We start from the raw sequence: 16,682 nt of genomic DNA on the forward strand, positions 1-16,682 counted from the left end.
AGTAAAATTACTTTCAAAAATTAATTAAACGATACAGCTTTCTGAACCACTCTTAAATATGAAAAAAAAATATATATCAATAAAATTATAAGGAACTAAAGTATAATCTTTTGTAGAGTAATTTTCCCCCAAATAATATAAAGTATTTTTCCAGTACATTTCATTTCTGCTTGCGTTTTTAAACCTGCAGAAATAAATGCTTATGAATCATACTTAACTTAATATAAAATAATTAATTATAATAATTAAAAAGTATAAAATACATTTTTATTTATTGGTTCAAAAGGGAAAATAACAAGGAATGCACTCATATCTTCTCTTTATAACATATAATTGCAAATCAGAATTTTTATATGACTTCATAATATTTTTTGTGTCATCAGTTAATCAAGAAAAATTTTATTTTGACAATAAAAAAAAATCTTTTATACGAAAATTAGTTAGAATATTTTTTTTTTTTGTGAAGAAAAGATTTTCAAAGAATGTTTGGAAAACTTTAAAAAATAACAGTTTTGAGGATATTTAGTATGTTTTATGGAATAAGATGAACAATTTGCCTCATTTTATTTCATAGAAAAATAAGGAATTAAAGCAAGTTATAATAAAAGCAGAAAAAATTGATGCAAAAAAACATGTTTACCTTCTTTTTCACAACATTTAAACATTCTAAATATTTTTTTCAAACATGCAACTATATTAAATTATATTTGTTTCTATATATATATATATATATATATATATATATATATATATATATATATATATATATATATATATATATATATCATGGCATTATATAACTATTAGAACATACAATTATCTTCTTAAAAAATCATTATATGTTAAAATAAAAACTTATTAATTCTAAAGTTTTAAAAAAATTTCTTTGTTTGCAATTTTTACACATTGTGTTTTCTTTTTCTATTTGAAGAAGGATTAATATCAAGTCAATATTCAGATACTATTAAAATTTCAAAAAATATAATTACTATAATTTAGAATTCAAATATAAAGAACTAAAAAAATATAAAATCCTTCTTTTAAAATGTGCAAAGAATCAGATGTCACGTAGTTCTTATTTTTTAAATTCATTTTTTATTTGCATCAATTTTTGTGTGATTCATTGTGGTCAATAAAATGCTAAAATTTCAAAATAAACTTGGCATTAATAAAGATTTAATTTGTTTTCATTGAAAAGGTTTATTCTGAAAATAGGCATGAATATCCTTATTATTTAATTCTTTAATTCCTCGTCTTGTACTAAAAGCAGCATTAAGGTTAAGAGGAATAAGAGTATTATAAAATAATAAACTAAGAATTATTGAATCTAAAGAATACAAATTATTATTTTAATTTGATATGTCTTTTAAAACTTTAAAATAGTGCATATTCAAATAAAATATAAGGAGAGTAGCTTTTATTTTATTAATATTTATTCCAAATTCCATTTGAATTATGAGCCACTATAAAAGAAAATCGATTTATAGCTTTTGCATGTGAAATATTCTTCTAACGATATAAGAAATTTGTCAATGCAAGAAACAACAAAAGCAAAATAAAAAGAGCTTTGATCCTCGTTTGCATGAGGTTGCTTTATTTATTACATTAAATTGTTTTTTTAAAAGCACAATTCAGATCTATATCATTTGCACAAGAATTCTCCTGTTGCGTCTCTCCTTGTAGATTTGGCGGCATTGGCGACATCCCGACGGATGGAGTTCAGGAGGATGCTACGCCCTCTTGGCAACCTCGAAAAATCACGCTCCGACACAACGCAGGAAGGGAAAGATGCTCATTTCCTTGGCTCATCCCTCCGAAAGGTCTGTACGGGACAGCCGGGAAACTAATCCCTTTTTTTGCTTAACGTAACCTGAAAAAAGTTTATTGCATAATTCAAAAGAACACTTATCGTTTCCTCATACGTGGTGTCACGCCGATCCCCATGATCGTCGGCAACGATATGTCCGACAACGCGGGATCTCCAAACAGCAACAATAATCTTCCATCTTTTGGTTTCACCCAGGAGCAAGTCGCCTGCGTCTGTGAAGTCCTTCAGCAGTCTGGGAACATAGACAGGCTGGGACGGTTTCTGTGGTCATTGCCAGCATGCGAACAGCTACAAAGGAATGAGAGTGTTCTGAAGGCAAAAGCCTTGGTGGCCTACCATCGTGGTAACTTCAAAGAACTCTACAGGATTTTAGAGAGTCATACCTTTACACAGAACTCCCACCCGAAATTACAGGCCTTATGGATGAAGGCCCACTACATAGAGGCCGAAAGGCAGAGGGGCAGGCCTCTGGGGGCCGTCGGGAAGTACAGGGTGAGGAGGAAGTTTCCTCTACCCCGGACGATTTGGGATGGGGAAGAAACCAGTTATTGTTTCAAGGAGAAGTCCAGGAATATTTTGAGAGAGTGGTATCACCACAATCCTTATCCATCCCCAAGGGAAAAGAAGGATCTGGCCGATGCAACGGGTCTGACCACGACTCAAGTCAGTAATTGGTTCAAGAATAGGAGACAAAGAGATAGAGCTGCAGAACAAAAAGACAGGTTGGTAAACAACACCAACTTAATTTTAATAATTATGTTATTATTATTATAGTAGCTTGTTTTCTAAAAATTAATTTTTTTAAAAATTGCATGCATTTCAGGATGTTTGTATTGTAAAATTTCTCCTGTTTTCCATTTTAGAATTCAAGGATAAGGATCCGTTTAAGGATTTAGAATAAATTTTAATGATTTCATGTAATACTATAATGAAAGCAAAAATAATCCGTTGATGTATTCGTTTGAAAAAAATTCTATTCAATGTAGGTAAAAAAATTAACATTTTTTTATTTAAAAAATGTGATAAAACTTATATTAAATATGATAAAATGTAGATTAAATGTCATTCAAAAATTATCATTCACCCGCAGTATCGTTATTTACGTATGTATATTTAATAGCAGAAATTTAACTTAAAAATTTGTTATTTCTCTCTTCAACATTTCGTAATTTATGCTTTTGCTTATATCTCTTATAAAACAGTTTTACCGCCTTTTTATAAATTATAAATAATTGGTTAAACAATAGTTAGAAATAAAGAAATTTTCAAATGCTTTTTTAATACATGTATGATTTTTTTTTCATATCATTTTTGCGGTAATTATTTCCAGATTTTCTTTACCCATGAATGAAATCCTAACTTGCTTTATAATATGAACTTAAATCAAGAAATTGTTCCCTGAAAAGGAAACTATTTCTTTTTAAAATATTGTATCGACTTTCTATTTACTCACTAAGATTTAATTAATACTACATTTATTCACTTTTTTTTTATTTTAGAGAGTTTAATTTTTTTCCAATAAATTAAAAAAAAAATCTTTGATTGAAATTCTTAAATAAAAATCACTCTTTCGGATCTGATAACGTGCGACTCTGTGATCGTACTGACCGACATAACATCGAGACATTTTGTATCGCTTCCTGCTTGCGATAACTTCGGGACCGAAATTTCTCTTTCTTATCGCATCATATTTTAACTGTTGATATAATTTGCCTTGGGATGTAACAGCATGTGCTACAAAGAAACTCCTGTAAACATCTTTGGGTCGGCAACCCCCGTACGGCTTTCGAAAGACGGTTTGTTTGATTTATGTTGTGTCTGAAATTGTCTAATCTGTAAATAAAAAGCAAATCAGACGGGCAATTTATTTGTTTTGTTTTTTATGAAATGTTTACTTTCAAGTTTTGGAGTCGATTGAAGAAGTGATCACTTTCTTTGTTTTTCCTTTATGGAGTGATGAAGTGATCAATTGCTAAGTTGAAAGAATGACTGGAATCGAGAAATGAATTGTTTTATTATTATGGAAATATTATAAAAAGGAAAAAGATGCTCAGGGTGTTTGGTGCAATAAATAAACCAAGGAGCTGAATGGATATAAAGGAAAAGGTATAAGTAAATCCTAGTATGTGATTTATAAACACAAAATTCAAATAATGCATGCCTTTTAAACTAAAAAAAAATCAATTTTCATATTTATTGATATTTTTGAATATTATACTTTTCGGTCGTGTTGCTATTTTTTTTATTTTATATTATTATATTTTATTAGTTACTTTTTTTATTATTTCAAAACTTGAAATTTTACCATCTTGTAAATTTTTGTCGGTTCGCGTATAAAAAATGTTAATAACCATGACAAGAATAATAATAATATTTATTTGCTATGCACCTTTAGAAATGTTAGTTTTTAGTTTGATGTAGCTTTGAATTTAACTATAAATAGAAGGAACTAATCCATTTTTTAAAGTTTTTCAAATTAAATGTAGTTTTTAAATAAATGTGTTAAGAATTACCTTTAAAATTATCATACTAATTTATGTAGTTTATAATTTTTTAAAATTCAAATGGATTATGAAAAATTCTAAATTCATTTGAAGTGAATTTCATGTTTAATAATTCTTTAAAAAATTATTAAAACTTATCAGTTTTCTTTTCTACAAAGAAATTTATTTATTATTATTAAATTTGTTTCGTCTTCTTCTTTTGTACCTATAATGAATAGATTTTTATTTTACCTATTGAAAAATTAATAATAATTATTATTACTAAATTTTAAAGAAATTCTAAAAAAAAATGTTTTATTATTTTAACCATGAAAAAATATTCTAGAAATAAAATGATTTCATTAAATCTCATTTGTTTTGTGTTATTATCAGAATTTTTCATTCGTATGTTTTCAACTTAAAGTTATGTTTGATAATAAAGTTAATGTTTAACAATTTCAGTAGTTTTAATAATCAATAATACGCTTTAACCTCTCTTTTTTAACTTTGAAAATGTTTGATAGTGCTTTTCAATTTAATATTGAAAAAGCATGCAACAGAAGAAATTTGTTAGCTTCTGTATTTACGTAAATTTTTAATTTAAAAAGTCACAATACGCTCACAAGTCACTCAATAACCTGTTTTTAAAAAGTTCTTTTTATGACAGTATGAGTGGGGGGAGGGAATGAAATTTTCTTTCGTCTGTTGCACTAACTTATGATGGTAGTATAAAAAAGTGCTTTAATGTATTAAGCTGATTTAACGCATAAGTCTCGAATTTTAATTTTGACCAATCTTTTCTACAGTAAACCCATATTAGGTCAAAAATTTCAATAAATTATCTTTTTTACAAATCATAGAATCATTTTTATCAGAATATTAATTGAAAAATGGTATCAGTTTTTCTGATTTACTGTCATATTTCCATATATCGATTGAAATTATTTAAAAAAATAGTTTAAAAATAATAAACATTTATTAAAATAGAAGAACGTGAATTTGATTAAAGATTTTCAAAGCGTTTTGTTAAATATAATTATCTAAATTTTAGTCCACTTCAAATGACTTAATAGAATTCTAAGAAAAATTCGTTTAAAACATTTGATATTTATAAAGCAAATATATTTAATAAATATAGACAAATATAGAATTTACAGGTTATTCATCTTACTTCTAGTTGACTTTTGATTGCCTAACAAAACATTTTTTGGGATATTAGTTAAGTTATCGATTATATTAGTTAAATTTGCAATATTAGAAAGTTATGCATTATTTTTTGCGAATTAAAATATCCACCAACCTGTTAGTCGAGGAGATTTTAGTTCCCTTGTACTTTTTTAAATCAGTATTTTTGGAGAGTCTGATCGGTAGCTTTATAATTTTTTTCTTTTTTCCCCCGTTGATATTATATCTTAAGATAAATAAGCATACCTTAAAAATTACACTGTAATTCACACTTTCTGCTTATTTATAAAAGATGAAAGGGGGGTGGAGACCTAAAATCTATTCATTTTTAAAAAAATGAAGTGAAAAAAATGGAATGAAAATGAAGTCTTATGTAACTTTAGCAAAATTGTTTGAGTTAAATATTAGCAGAAGCAGATGGCCCAAGTAATATAGAAAAAGCAATTTCCTAAAATTAGATATCATCCTTCATTATTTTTGCGATGTATATACTAGCCAATTAAACAATCGACTAATTTTTTGATTGTATTCAGCGGTTTTAAGGATTACTTTAAAAAAATTACAAAACTTTTTTGCAAATTTTAAAAAATCTAGTTAAATAAAAATATTTAAAAACGGATATTTAAAACTATTAAAAATCTTTTTTTGTAAATCATATCACACATCAAGAATGTAATAAGAACATAAGAGGCTCTACTTGTCCGGGAATCTATAGATTTCCGAATGGGGTGAGGAATCTGAACTCAATATCTTAATGTTTATTTTAGTTTTTAAACTCAAAAATTGAAGATCTAATCCGGAAGAGCAAGCCAAAAAGTATATTACAGCTTGGATCCCATTAATGGATTACTGCCTTTAGGAATTCTTAAGTAATGCAATTCTCGAGGGTTTCTCTCTTCTTGCGTATTCAACTTCCATAATTTGATATTTTTAATTGATTTTAATTTTAGTATCTTATAAGAAATTTTAAATAGTTAATTCGGCTAATTAAAATAACAAAGCATTTTGTTTCGAATCACTTTCCAGAAGGATGATTTATGAGAAAAACTCATAATTCCAACTAAAAAATGATTTCAAACAAAATGGTGTAAAAGAAAAAAAAAATTACAGATATTTTTAACAGAATCTAAGTATAGTTTTATTATTAGATAGAACATTTTTTTAATTATTACGGTACAAATCCTTTAAATTTTTTTAAGGATTAAAAGATGAAGTTTGCAAAAGAATAATTTATTAGAAATGCTATTCGAATAATGCTACAAAATTTAAAAGATACTTGATTTTATTTGAACAAGTGCATGACCTTTGCAAATTAAAAGAAAATACGAAATGAAAATCTGAAAGTATCACCAAAAAAAAACCCTCGAGGCTTTAAGACCGCCAGGCAGTTGCTTACTTTGCAAATTTATTAATCTAGTCCTGACAAAAAATTACAATTTTAAATTTTCACAAAGTCAATGATTACCTCGCATATTGAAAAGTTTATATTATCTTTATGAAAGACATACATTTACCGTCCAAAGGAGTATAGGCATCCATTCTTTAACCCTAGAATGCATGACTTTATTGATTTAGCAAAAAACGTACATGTTTTGAATAGCTGCATATAATTTAGGAAGATTATTTTAAAAAAATCTAAATTATTTTTCGTGAAATTAAAAAAAAAATTAAAATGTTCCACAAGCCTAGATTATGAATTAAACAAGATCTCAGTGACACAAATGACATTATGAAAATTCAACAATAAACTACAATAAAATAAAAGCCCTTTTTACCAATATATTTTTTTACAATGCTCCAAAAAAATGTGAGAGTATTTTTAATGGTAGAACTATTCATACAACAACCATCTTGATATTTTCCCCGTTTCTAATTTGAATTTAATTCTAGTACAGATTTTGCTATACATAGGTCTTTTCTTCAAATACTTATCAGAAAGCATTTAAAAAAGTATTTCCTAACGCTCATTGTTTTTCTTTGGATCAGTCATTTGAAGTTTATAAAACGTGTAACCAAATAGCTACTCGATGCACTGTAGAGTTAACTGTCGGATTGGTAATCCTATAATTTAAACTACATCATCGCAAGTCCTAAAATAGGCATATCAACATTAATGAAACTTCGCATTTAAAGAGCATTTCTGTGCGTAGCGGAAATTTTCTACCTCCTCGCTCTGATGAGTTTTTCTTTTATTTCAAACTCTATGCAGAGGAGTCGGTTGCAGCTCTGCTTTGCTTGCTACACATCCATCTTGGCGCTGACAAATCGAGAGAGGCAAGGAACTGTGCAAGCGGTAGTTGACGCAGCTTTGATTTATGGTATACATGTGGCACGTAGCACGTGTTTATTATTCTTGTAAATTTAAATTCCGTTCTTCCTCATTTTTTCTTATTAATATTGCTTACGATAAGGGTATCTTGTGTTTGTTGTGGAGGAGATGAGCGTTTTCTTTATTGTTATTTTTTATTATGTGAATAAAGATTAGACCTTTTATTTTTAATAGTGAATGTCTGTGGAGAGAGGAAGTTTTACGAAGCAGAGCATGTAAACACTATGGAGGGTGTCTTCATGCCCATGAATGTAAATATTAGAAAATGCAAGTTTGGTAGATAATGAGCATTGTCCAAGTTGCTGATTTTGCCTTATTGATACAAAAATCTCTCTGCATTGGCTAGTAATAATTTTTTTTTTCTTTTCCTTCGATTTAAAATTCTTTAAATTCTTTTTTTCGATTTAAAACTCTTTATAGAATTTTAAAGACTCCAATTTAGATCACAATACTTGCAAGGAATATCCGAATCCAATTCCGCATTTGCCTTAAATTTAAATCTGTTGCACATCAAAACCAATTGAGGGAAATTGATATTGTTTGCTGCTGGTATTGGCTGGAAATTTGGTGCGAGTAGAGACAGCTCAAAGAATCGTTGTTATTTTAACTCAATTTAAAATGATAATGTCCATCTCCTAATTTTTGTGAATCTTCAAAAGCTTTGTTATGTTAAGCAAACGAAACTATCCTTAATACCTTAAATATCAAATTTGTAAAACTGTTTCAAAAATAAATTTTGTTCAAAACAGTTATAATTATAGATTTTTTTATATATATATATTTCATTATTGTGAGAGAAAGAAGAGAAAAGTTTAAAGAAAATTACCAATTTTGACAAATTACACTTTTAAGAGAGAGTACTGTGTCCTCTTCTCAGATTAAAGTGCACTTTTATATAAAAATATCGCTTTTAAGGTATGGTAAAAAAAAAAAAAAAAACTGATTAAATTTTCATCAACTAGCGAAATTGAGTAAAAATTTAATAACTGTTTGAAACTAATATATATAACTATAATATATAAATAATACGTTAGTTTTCATTCCAGACTCAAGAGCACAGCCTCCTTAATTTTTAAAAAATAATTTCTAAATAAACGTTAATTCCAGAATCTGAAACGCGTTTATTTATTAAAATTTTATGTTTTTTTATTTGACATATTCTTGGATGGACAGTTGAAAAATTTCGCATTGTATAAATTTTTAATTATTTTTTTATCTTACGATAATGAGAAGTAGAGAATTAATTTACTTCTAAAAAAATCGAAAAAAATTTTAATCAAAGATTTTTTATCCCCTAGTTTAAAAATAAAAATATGTAAAATATCTAAACAACATTTGTGGAAAAATATTTAAAAAACTATATATTTTTAATTATTTGAAATTTTATACTATGAAGATCTTTTATTTCTCTTGAGAAACTATTTTTTTTTCTCTCAGTTTGCTGTTTCTTACACAATTCTTTATTCTGTAGTGTCTGTTTATCTTTAACTCTTAGCGTTTTTATATTAATGTGTTTTCGTAAATAGGAGAAAAAATATTTTATTCTAAACAGGCATGTATGTGAATTTAAAAAAAATAAACATTCTATATCAAAGTTTTTTGACATACAGGATGTGTTCGCAGCTCTTCTTATACTAGCAAAATCGTTGTTTTTATGTGGGATACTAAATATTCCCCCCCCCCCCAAAAAAAATTAATAAATTTACATCTTGAAATTTTTGAAAAATACTCGGGTTTTTTTTAAATCATTTTTATAGTAATTACAAATCGATCTATTCAAAAAAATACTTAAAAAAACTAAAAATCTTTTTTCTGAAATTATTTTATAAATTGTTTAAACCTTTATTAAACTCTTAAATAAGAAAGATTTTTTTAATTCTTTAATTCCTATTACCTTTATAATTTTTACAATCGCATAAATTAATTTTTGATAGATTTAAACTTTGAAATCAACCTAAAATTTGAAAAAGACTTTTATCTTGAACTATGACTTATCAGTGCCATATAAATAGCAGCCTTCCTCGATTGTTGCTTATTGTGAATATTATTATTATTTGAATGGATAGTAAAATACAGTTTTAAAAGGTTGAAAAAGGCATTATATCCAGACAGAAAATATTCACAAACTATGTTCAATATTAAAATATATATATATTTGTTCAATTCTCCATTGATAAATAAAATTAAATGCGTTTGAAATATTTTAACTATTTTCGACTACGCAGCAAAATTTTTGAAGTATTAAAAGGATGCACTTTTGATAATATTTCATACCTTGTACTATGACTTGTTAGTGCCACTTAAACTTCTGCCCTTCACACTTGGCCTTTCTCTTGAAACTTCTAAACAAATGCTGCAAATGTGCAGAATTTGGAAGAGAATTATATAATCTGGAAGGTTTGGGGGAACTTTAACATAACAATATACAGAGTGAATAAGAATGATATTATTATTATATCTCATTTTCTTTTTTTAATATTGTGAAATTTAGCACCACATATTCGATCCCGTTTTGACTCGTTTCACTTCTGTTTGCTCCCTTATTTATATTTTATTATTTTTTTCGGCATATTAAAAGATTAGCATAAGAAAAACTAAATAAAAATATAAATAGAATATTCTGATTCTAAAATTTTGGAACTGACATGCATCTTAAAATCAAACAATATTTCGACGCGGAAAAAAATGAATGGGACTTCAGAACAAAAAAGAATGTGCAAATGTAAGAAGGAAAAAAAATCGAGATTATATTCTATTTTAACTGGAATGTTTTTAATTCCAATTACCAGGCAAAAGTCGCTTTTCAATTACTTTACATTTTGTTGCAATATTATGGAATAATATTTTTGTCTGTTTTGGTTAAATCTTTGATAAAATTTGTGGCAAAACGATACGCCATATTGTATCAGCAATATTACTAATAAGATTTTCTTGCTACTGTATAGAAGAGAGGCCAACTAAATTAATCTAGAAGATAAGATAAAAAAAATGAGAAGGTTTGAGTTCAATGAATATGTTTTATTAATTGATAAGAAAAAAAATTGGAATAAAAATATTATTTTTATACAATACATGAAGCAGTCGGGATCAATACATGAAGTAGTCGAATCATCATCTTCAGACATTTTACATCAGAAATTTCTAAAATAATTGTAAAAAGCAATGGCATAGTGAAGCAGAAAAAACTTGCACCGGTCATGTTTTTTCTTTCCAGGATTCTACAGTTTAATCTGCAAGATTTAATCTCTGCACACAATTTAAACATTATAAAATGAATTTATATTATGTCTGAATTATTCAAATATCCACTCTTCCTATGAATGATTTTCTTTCTTTTTTTATTCCATCCCCATTTCAAAATAATAATAATAATTAATTAACAGAAAATTTCCTAATTTTTTTGTCTTTTATCCTTAGATACAGTTTTGTGGTTAAGCTTTAGAGATAAGAACAAAGATCTGATACGTTCTTTTATGTTCATAACAATGTTAATAGTTTCGATATTATCGATAAATTTTGCCATGTGTCGTGCTTGATACAAAAATTGTTCACACGGCAGATCACTGAGCATAGAGCTATCAAATTTCGAATAAGTTCTGGAGTAGTCTTTTTTTAAATATTTATTCAAATTTTAATTAAAACCTAGCGTATTATCTCTTATAAAATATTTTTATGCCACTTTAAAATTTAAAAGAAAAAAGCTTTTCAGTTACCATATTTTTTATTAATATTTTTTCTAAGTTTTAAAAAATTATTTATTTTAAATACTTATTAAGAAGCGTCTTTTATCGTTTTAATTACTAAACTTATACCCACACGCATCGCTACAAAATTATAATCATTATTTATATGTTTTATGTATCATTCATGTGTTATTGGTATTCATGTATGTTTTGCTGCCATGATTAAATACAAATTTTTACAAAAAAATATAGAGTTCAAAGAAAAAAAAAAGCCTATCAATCAAATTGATATTAACGAACAAATTTTTTAAAAGTTTTACTTAAAAAAAACAACTTTTTTATGGGTTGCGGGTTTTTGGTTGACATTCTTTTTATAAATTGTATGACGGAAAATGAGTTAAACACAGAATGCTTCAGCTGATGCAGTCCAGCTATATGAGGAACTACACTAGAAAATCGGATCAGAAACTTAACCATGCTACAATGCTTCGGGCTAGAAATTCAAATTTCTACTAAGTCCTTTTTAAAAATCTATTTAGATGTATATTACATTTTCAAAGATTTAACACTTTTTTTTTTTAAAAAAAAAGGAGGCTAAAATTGCTATTCAAAGCTTGTGTTATATTATAAAATTTAAAAAAAAATAGTAAAATTAATAATAAATTCTAATTGTACAAGCTATACTTATTCCTTGTTTTATCGTTTCTTACATATTACTACCGTAGTAGAAAATTTAGTATCTGAAGAATGAATGACAATTTATCATTTTCTTAAAGTTGTTAATTTTATATTTAAGATGTTAAATCAGAATGAAGATGAAAAATTATCATTCCTTAGATTTATAATCATCTTCCCATTCATCATGTTAACTGACACATTATAAAAGAAAATGTTCCAGAAAATCACGGCGGAAAATCATTTTTTAATTTAAAATTTTTGTTTGTTTAAAATTTTGTTCCAGGAAAAAAAAATAATTAGCTAAGGCTAAAATTTCACTAAACACAAACCGTATAGTTTTTTTAATAAGATTTACTTCTCAGATGGCAATTCATAACCATTACTGTTTTACAATCTGCCCTTCTTTTTCCACTATATGTGTGATATGATTCATTTTGTAGAAATTGCTGTTGTTTATAGTTCTTTAAAATAAGTATCTGTTTAGGTGCTTTATTAAAACTGCACTCCAATTTTAAAAAAAGCTAAACAATTTGTTTTCAATTTATAAATGTTTTTGCTTCCCCCAGTGATCTAACATGTTAGTAAAAAAATAAAATAAATACAAAAAATACAATTATTTACATGCGTATTTCCTGATCTGAATTATTTTATTTTATCTTAATATTATTATTTATTTATTGACTTGTTCTTTAAAATCTACTAAAACGAATAAACTATTAGATCTTCTTCAGTTTCAAATTTCTTCAATGTCTCTTGATTTTGGGGTCTAGATCCGCAATTTGATAATTGCGATTATTTTAAGACATGCATTTTATTCTTTTTGATTTTATATATATAATTAAATTAAAATCATTTACACACACACACACACACTCACACACACACACACACACACACACACACACACACACACATATATATATATATATATATTCGCATTCTTATTTTGTTTTTGAAATATTTATATCATTTCAAGTTTCAGAAATTTTTGCATTTTTACAAGAAAAAATAAAACAATAAAAAGCATTTTGACAAGAAAATAAAATTATCATTCATAACTCTATTTTGAATGAAAGATACTTTAATCATTTTGATTGAAACATAAGTGTTTGTTTAGGATATATGTCTTATATAATTACATATTTTTAAGCCTTTTTTTTTTTTTTTTTTTGCTATTTTTTGTGTAGGAAATAGGAAAAGGTTCTAAAAGGGGGAAAAAACCCTTCTTTATTTTCTTTTGAATTCGGTGAAAATAATATCCACGGTCTCCAAAGTTTTTCTGAGAGACCATCTTGGATCCGAAACCCACATATGCCATCTCAGAATCCACACTGATGTAAAGTAAATGTTTTAAATAATTTTTCCCATTCTTTTCCTCCCTTATGTGTACCCTGAAACAGAACGACCGACTTTTCTTATATTTTATTTTCATATTAATATTCTGATGAAGAATACTCACCTTTTTTATTTCAATTATCTATTGATATCCTAACGTAGAAAAGATTTTTTTAAAGTCATTTGTCTTTTTTGTTTCACCATTCTCCCTGCAGCTGAAGTGTACCATCAATGCATGAAAAGGCGATACAACTCAACTGCAATATGGACGGGATCCACAGTTTTTTTTATCCTCCGCTGAGTAGCTCTTTCACTACTGTTCGACGGGGTTGTAAAATAACATCTGCGTTTTATCTCGCCATTTAACATCCAAATGGGGGATTCCTGACCCTGGACGGCCTTGATCCGTTCTTAAAACTATGCAGCAGAGAGTACGGACCTTGTTAAGAGAAAACGTTTTTCTTCTGGTCTAAGGATCGTTATTTTTTTTGGCCTTGAAATGTTGTCCACCTCCATCTACTCCCCCTTTCGGAAGGGGTGACAACTGTCATCGATCGGGGAGGAGATCCCCAATCCCTTCTCGGAAAAGCGGAAGTGGGGGAGTGTTGAATCCCGGATGGTATTCCTCTCCCCTCCCTCTTAAAAAAGAGAATTAGCCATCATGTATTCTGCACAGTTTTACTAAAAAAAGTCATCGATGTTAATGGTTCGGGCAAAAGTCAACAATTATGCTTTTTAACTGCAATATTTTAAGAGTCCTCTCGAGTTTTATGATCCTTAAGCAAACAAATAATTTCATTCTAATCACTGCTTAACAAGCAACTCCAGAAATTTAAAAAAAATATGAAATATTTAAATTTGGTATGTGATCAGCAAATGTGATTAATCCAGTGATTATATATGATTATTAAATGATCACTACTAAACTTATTTGTGATTATGAAGGATTACTGTTAATTATACATAATCAAGAGTTTGTTATATTTACTGTAACAGATCTATGTATTTTAGAAACTATTCTTTGCTGGTTCTGAAAAATTCAATTTTTTTATTCCTTTTCTAAAAATGTGATATAAGTAATGTTGCTTATCTAGCAACATAACTCTTATTTCCTTCTGAAAAATTAAAAATTGTAAACCTATAGATCAAGGCTTTCTATGTATTTTGTTTCAGAATTCTGAGACTAGCATTTTTCGACGGTTGCACTTTTCTAAGGGATAGTACGTTCAAAGATGAGCTATTATTAAGTCTCCTAATTACGCGAATAATTTAAGTTCACCCTTTAAGTAAAACGTAAACAACTCCTTTCATCTTTCCGCTCACCCATCTTTTGACAAAACAAACACTTTCTGACGCATGGGCTTATTAAGCTGAAAATAAATGAGATATTGTATTCAACATATCTGTGAACAGGGTTAGAAAAAATAAACCAATAAACAGTAAAGACTAATTGATGGAACGTAAAAAGCAAGAATAATTTAATGTAAAGATTTAGCAACGAGCAAATCAACTAACTTTGAAACTTTCGTAAGTCCAGTTTATATTAATATGCAATTTTGAAGCTACATAAGTTATTTTGGTACTTCATAATTTTCACCCTGATCAGCTGACGAAGACGATGATCGAGCTGTAACAGCAATGAAAAACATTTGACTTCAGTTGCAGAATTATCAAGCTTAGTCTTTAGACAATGTGAATCTTGGGGGGGGGGGATTGAGTCTCGCAGTTGTAATCCTTGACATTTTATTTCTAGTCTACCTTACCACCAAGGCATCGAATTTTGTAACTTCTATAAATCTTACGTTAATTGTCTTCTTTTCTGATAAGAAATATTTCAATGTGAAAAGTGCTAATGAATTTGATGTATAAAATAATTCTAAAAAAATTAGAAGTATGTTTTTAAATACTATTATTGAAAAATTCATCCAGTGACTCCGCGATGAAAACACCAAAAGGTTCAATAACTAATAATGATGTTGCATTCATCAAAAAAAGTACAGAAACATAATTGAAGCTTATGAATGAAGCACTTGCAATAAAAACTGTACGCAAGCAGTAAATCGTTATTAAACAACCACAGTAACACAAAGTGTTCAACTAGAGATCAATTCTTCCAAGAAAGACTTCTCTCGATTATTCCTTTTCTCGTCTGTACACATTTACTTTTATAGATTTACTTTTATAGAATGTTGTAAAATAAGCATTGGAGCTGGATGAAGATATCGCCGAAATTCGCAATTATTCGAGAACCTTTTTTTTCGCCAAGTTTGTCGCCAATTGAGGGAAAAGTTGACTTAGTATCCATACAATAGCCACTAAAATACCCATAAAGCTATCTTCTTTTCCAGGAGATTAACGGTGCAGGGAAGCAAGATTACAAATTTGAAATAATAAGTATGCTATATGTAAGATTAAACTGCATCCAAATATGAACTTTAACTCCCAAAAATTATTCGAACTTTAATAAAAATTATAAATTAAACTGTCCGCAGAAATAAAACTGCTTTAATTACAAAATACTATGAAATAAAAACAAAAGTACTTAAAATTTTTTTAAAGTACTTAAAAAAATTTAATATCAAATAAACAAATCTTAAGCATCAAATTCATTTTAAAAAATCGTTATTTAACTAAATAAAGGGTCAGGATATATATTCACTATTTATTATAAAGAATAAGAATCTCCAGTGTTTTGTAATTACATAATTCTACTTATTACTTACTACTTATTAAAAATTGATTACGGGAAAAATAATCTTTTTAACATTGCGAAAATTTTACTGAAAAACTATCTAGGCATTTATACGACATTTCTACCTGTTATTTCTACAATGATTCACTTATTTCGTAGCTACGTAATATCTCATAATAAAAGCGAAGAATAGTCAGTAAATAACATATGGAGATAAAAATAATAACAATAAAGTATAAGGTTTAAGTAAGAGAGATTGAATTTCAGCCTTTCATAATGAAGCAAGAAAAGAATTTCGAGTAATCATTTTTACTTTTTTCAAAATCTAATAAGGAAGGGGATTCGATATTTCAAGCAGATTAAATTTAGAATAATTTTTTCCGGAGATTCGTTGAACGATGTTTAAAAAATATCTAGACTGCTTTCGATATATTCTGTATTACAAGAGTGGATAAAATGTCTTTTCTAT

The 16,682-nt window shown here is 27.4% G+C and overlaps 1 protein-coding gene across 1 annotated transcript in view; it reads left to right on the top strand.

Annotated features, from left to right (window-relative positions):
* Positions 1–1,733: 1,733 nt before the first annotated feature.
* The window catches only part of LOC129976090 (homeobox protein six1-like), a 50,981-nt gene continuing 36,032 nt past the window's right edge, over positions 1,734–16,682 (top strand). The window contains exon 1 of the mRNA XM_056089470.1: positions 1,734–2,550. Within this exon, the coding sequence (XP_055945445.1) occupies positions 1,943–2,550 (608 nt within the window). The 5' untranslated portion in view covers positions 1,734–1,942. The remainder of the gene's footprint in view (positions 2,551–16,682) is intronic.

The sequence above is a fragment of the Argiope bruennichi genome, chromosome 1 (genome assembly GCF_947563725.1).
Source record: "Argiope bruennichi chromosome 1, qqArgBrue1.1, whole genome shotgun sequence".
NCBI lineage: Eukaryota > Metazoa > Arthropoda > Arachnida > Araneae > Araneidae > Argiope > Argiope bruennichi.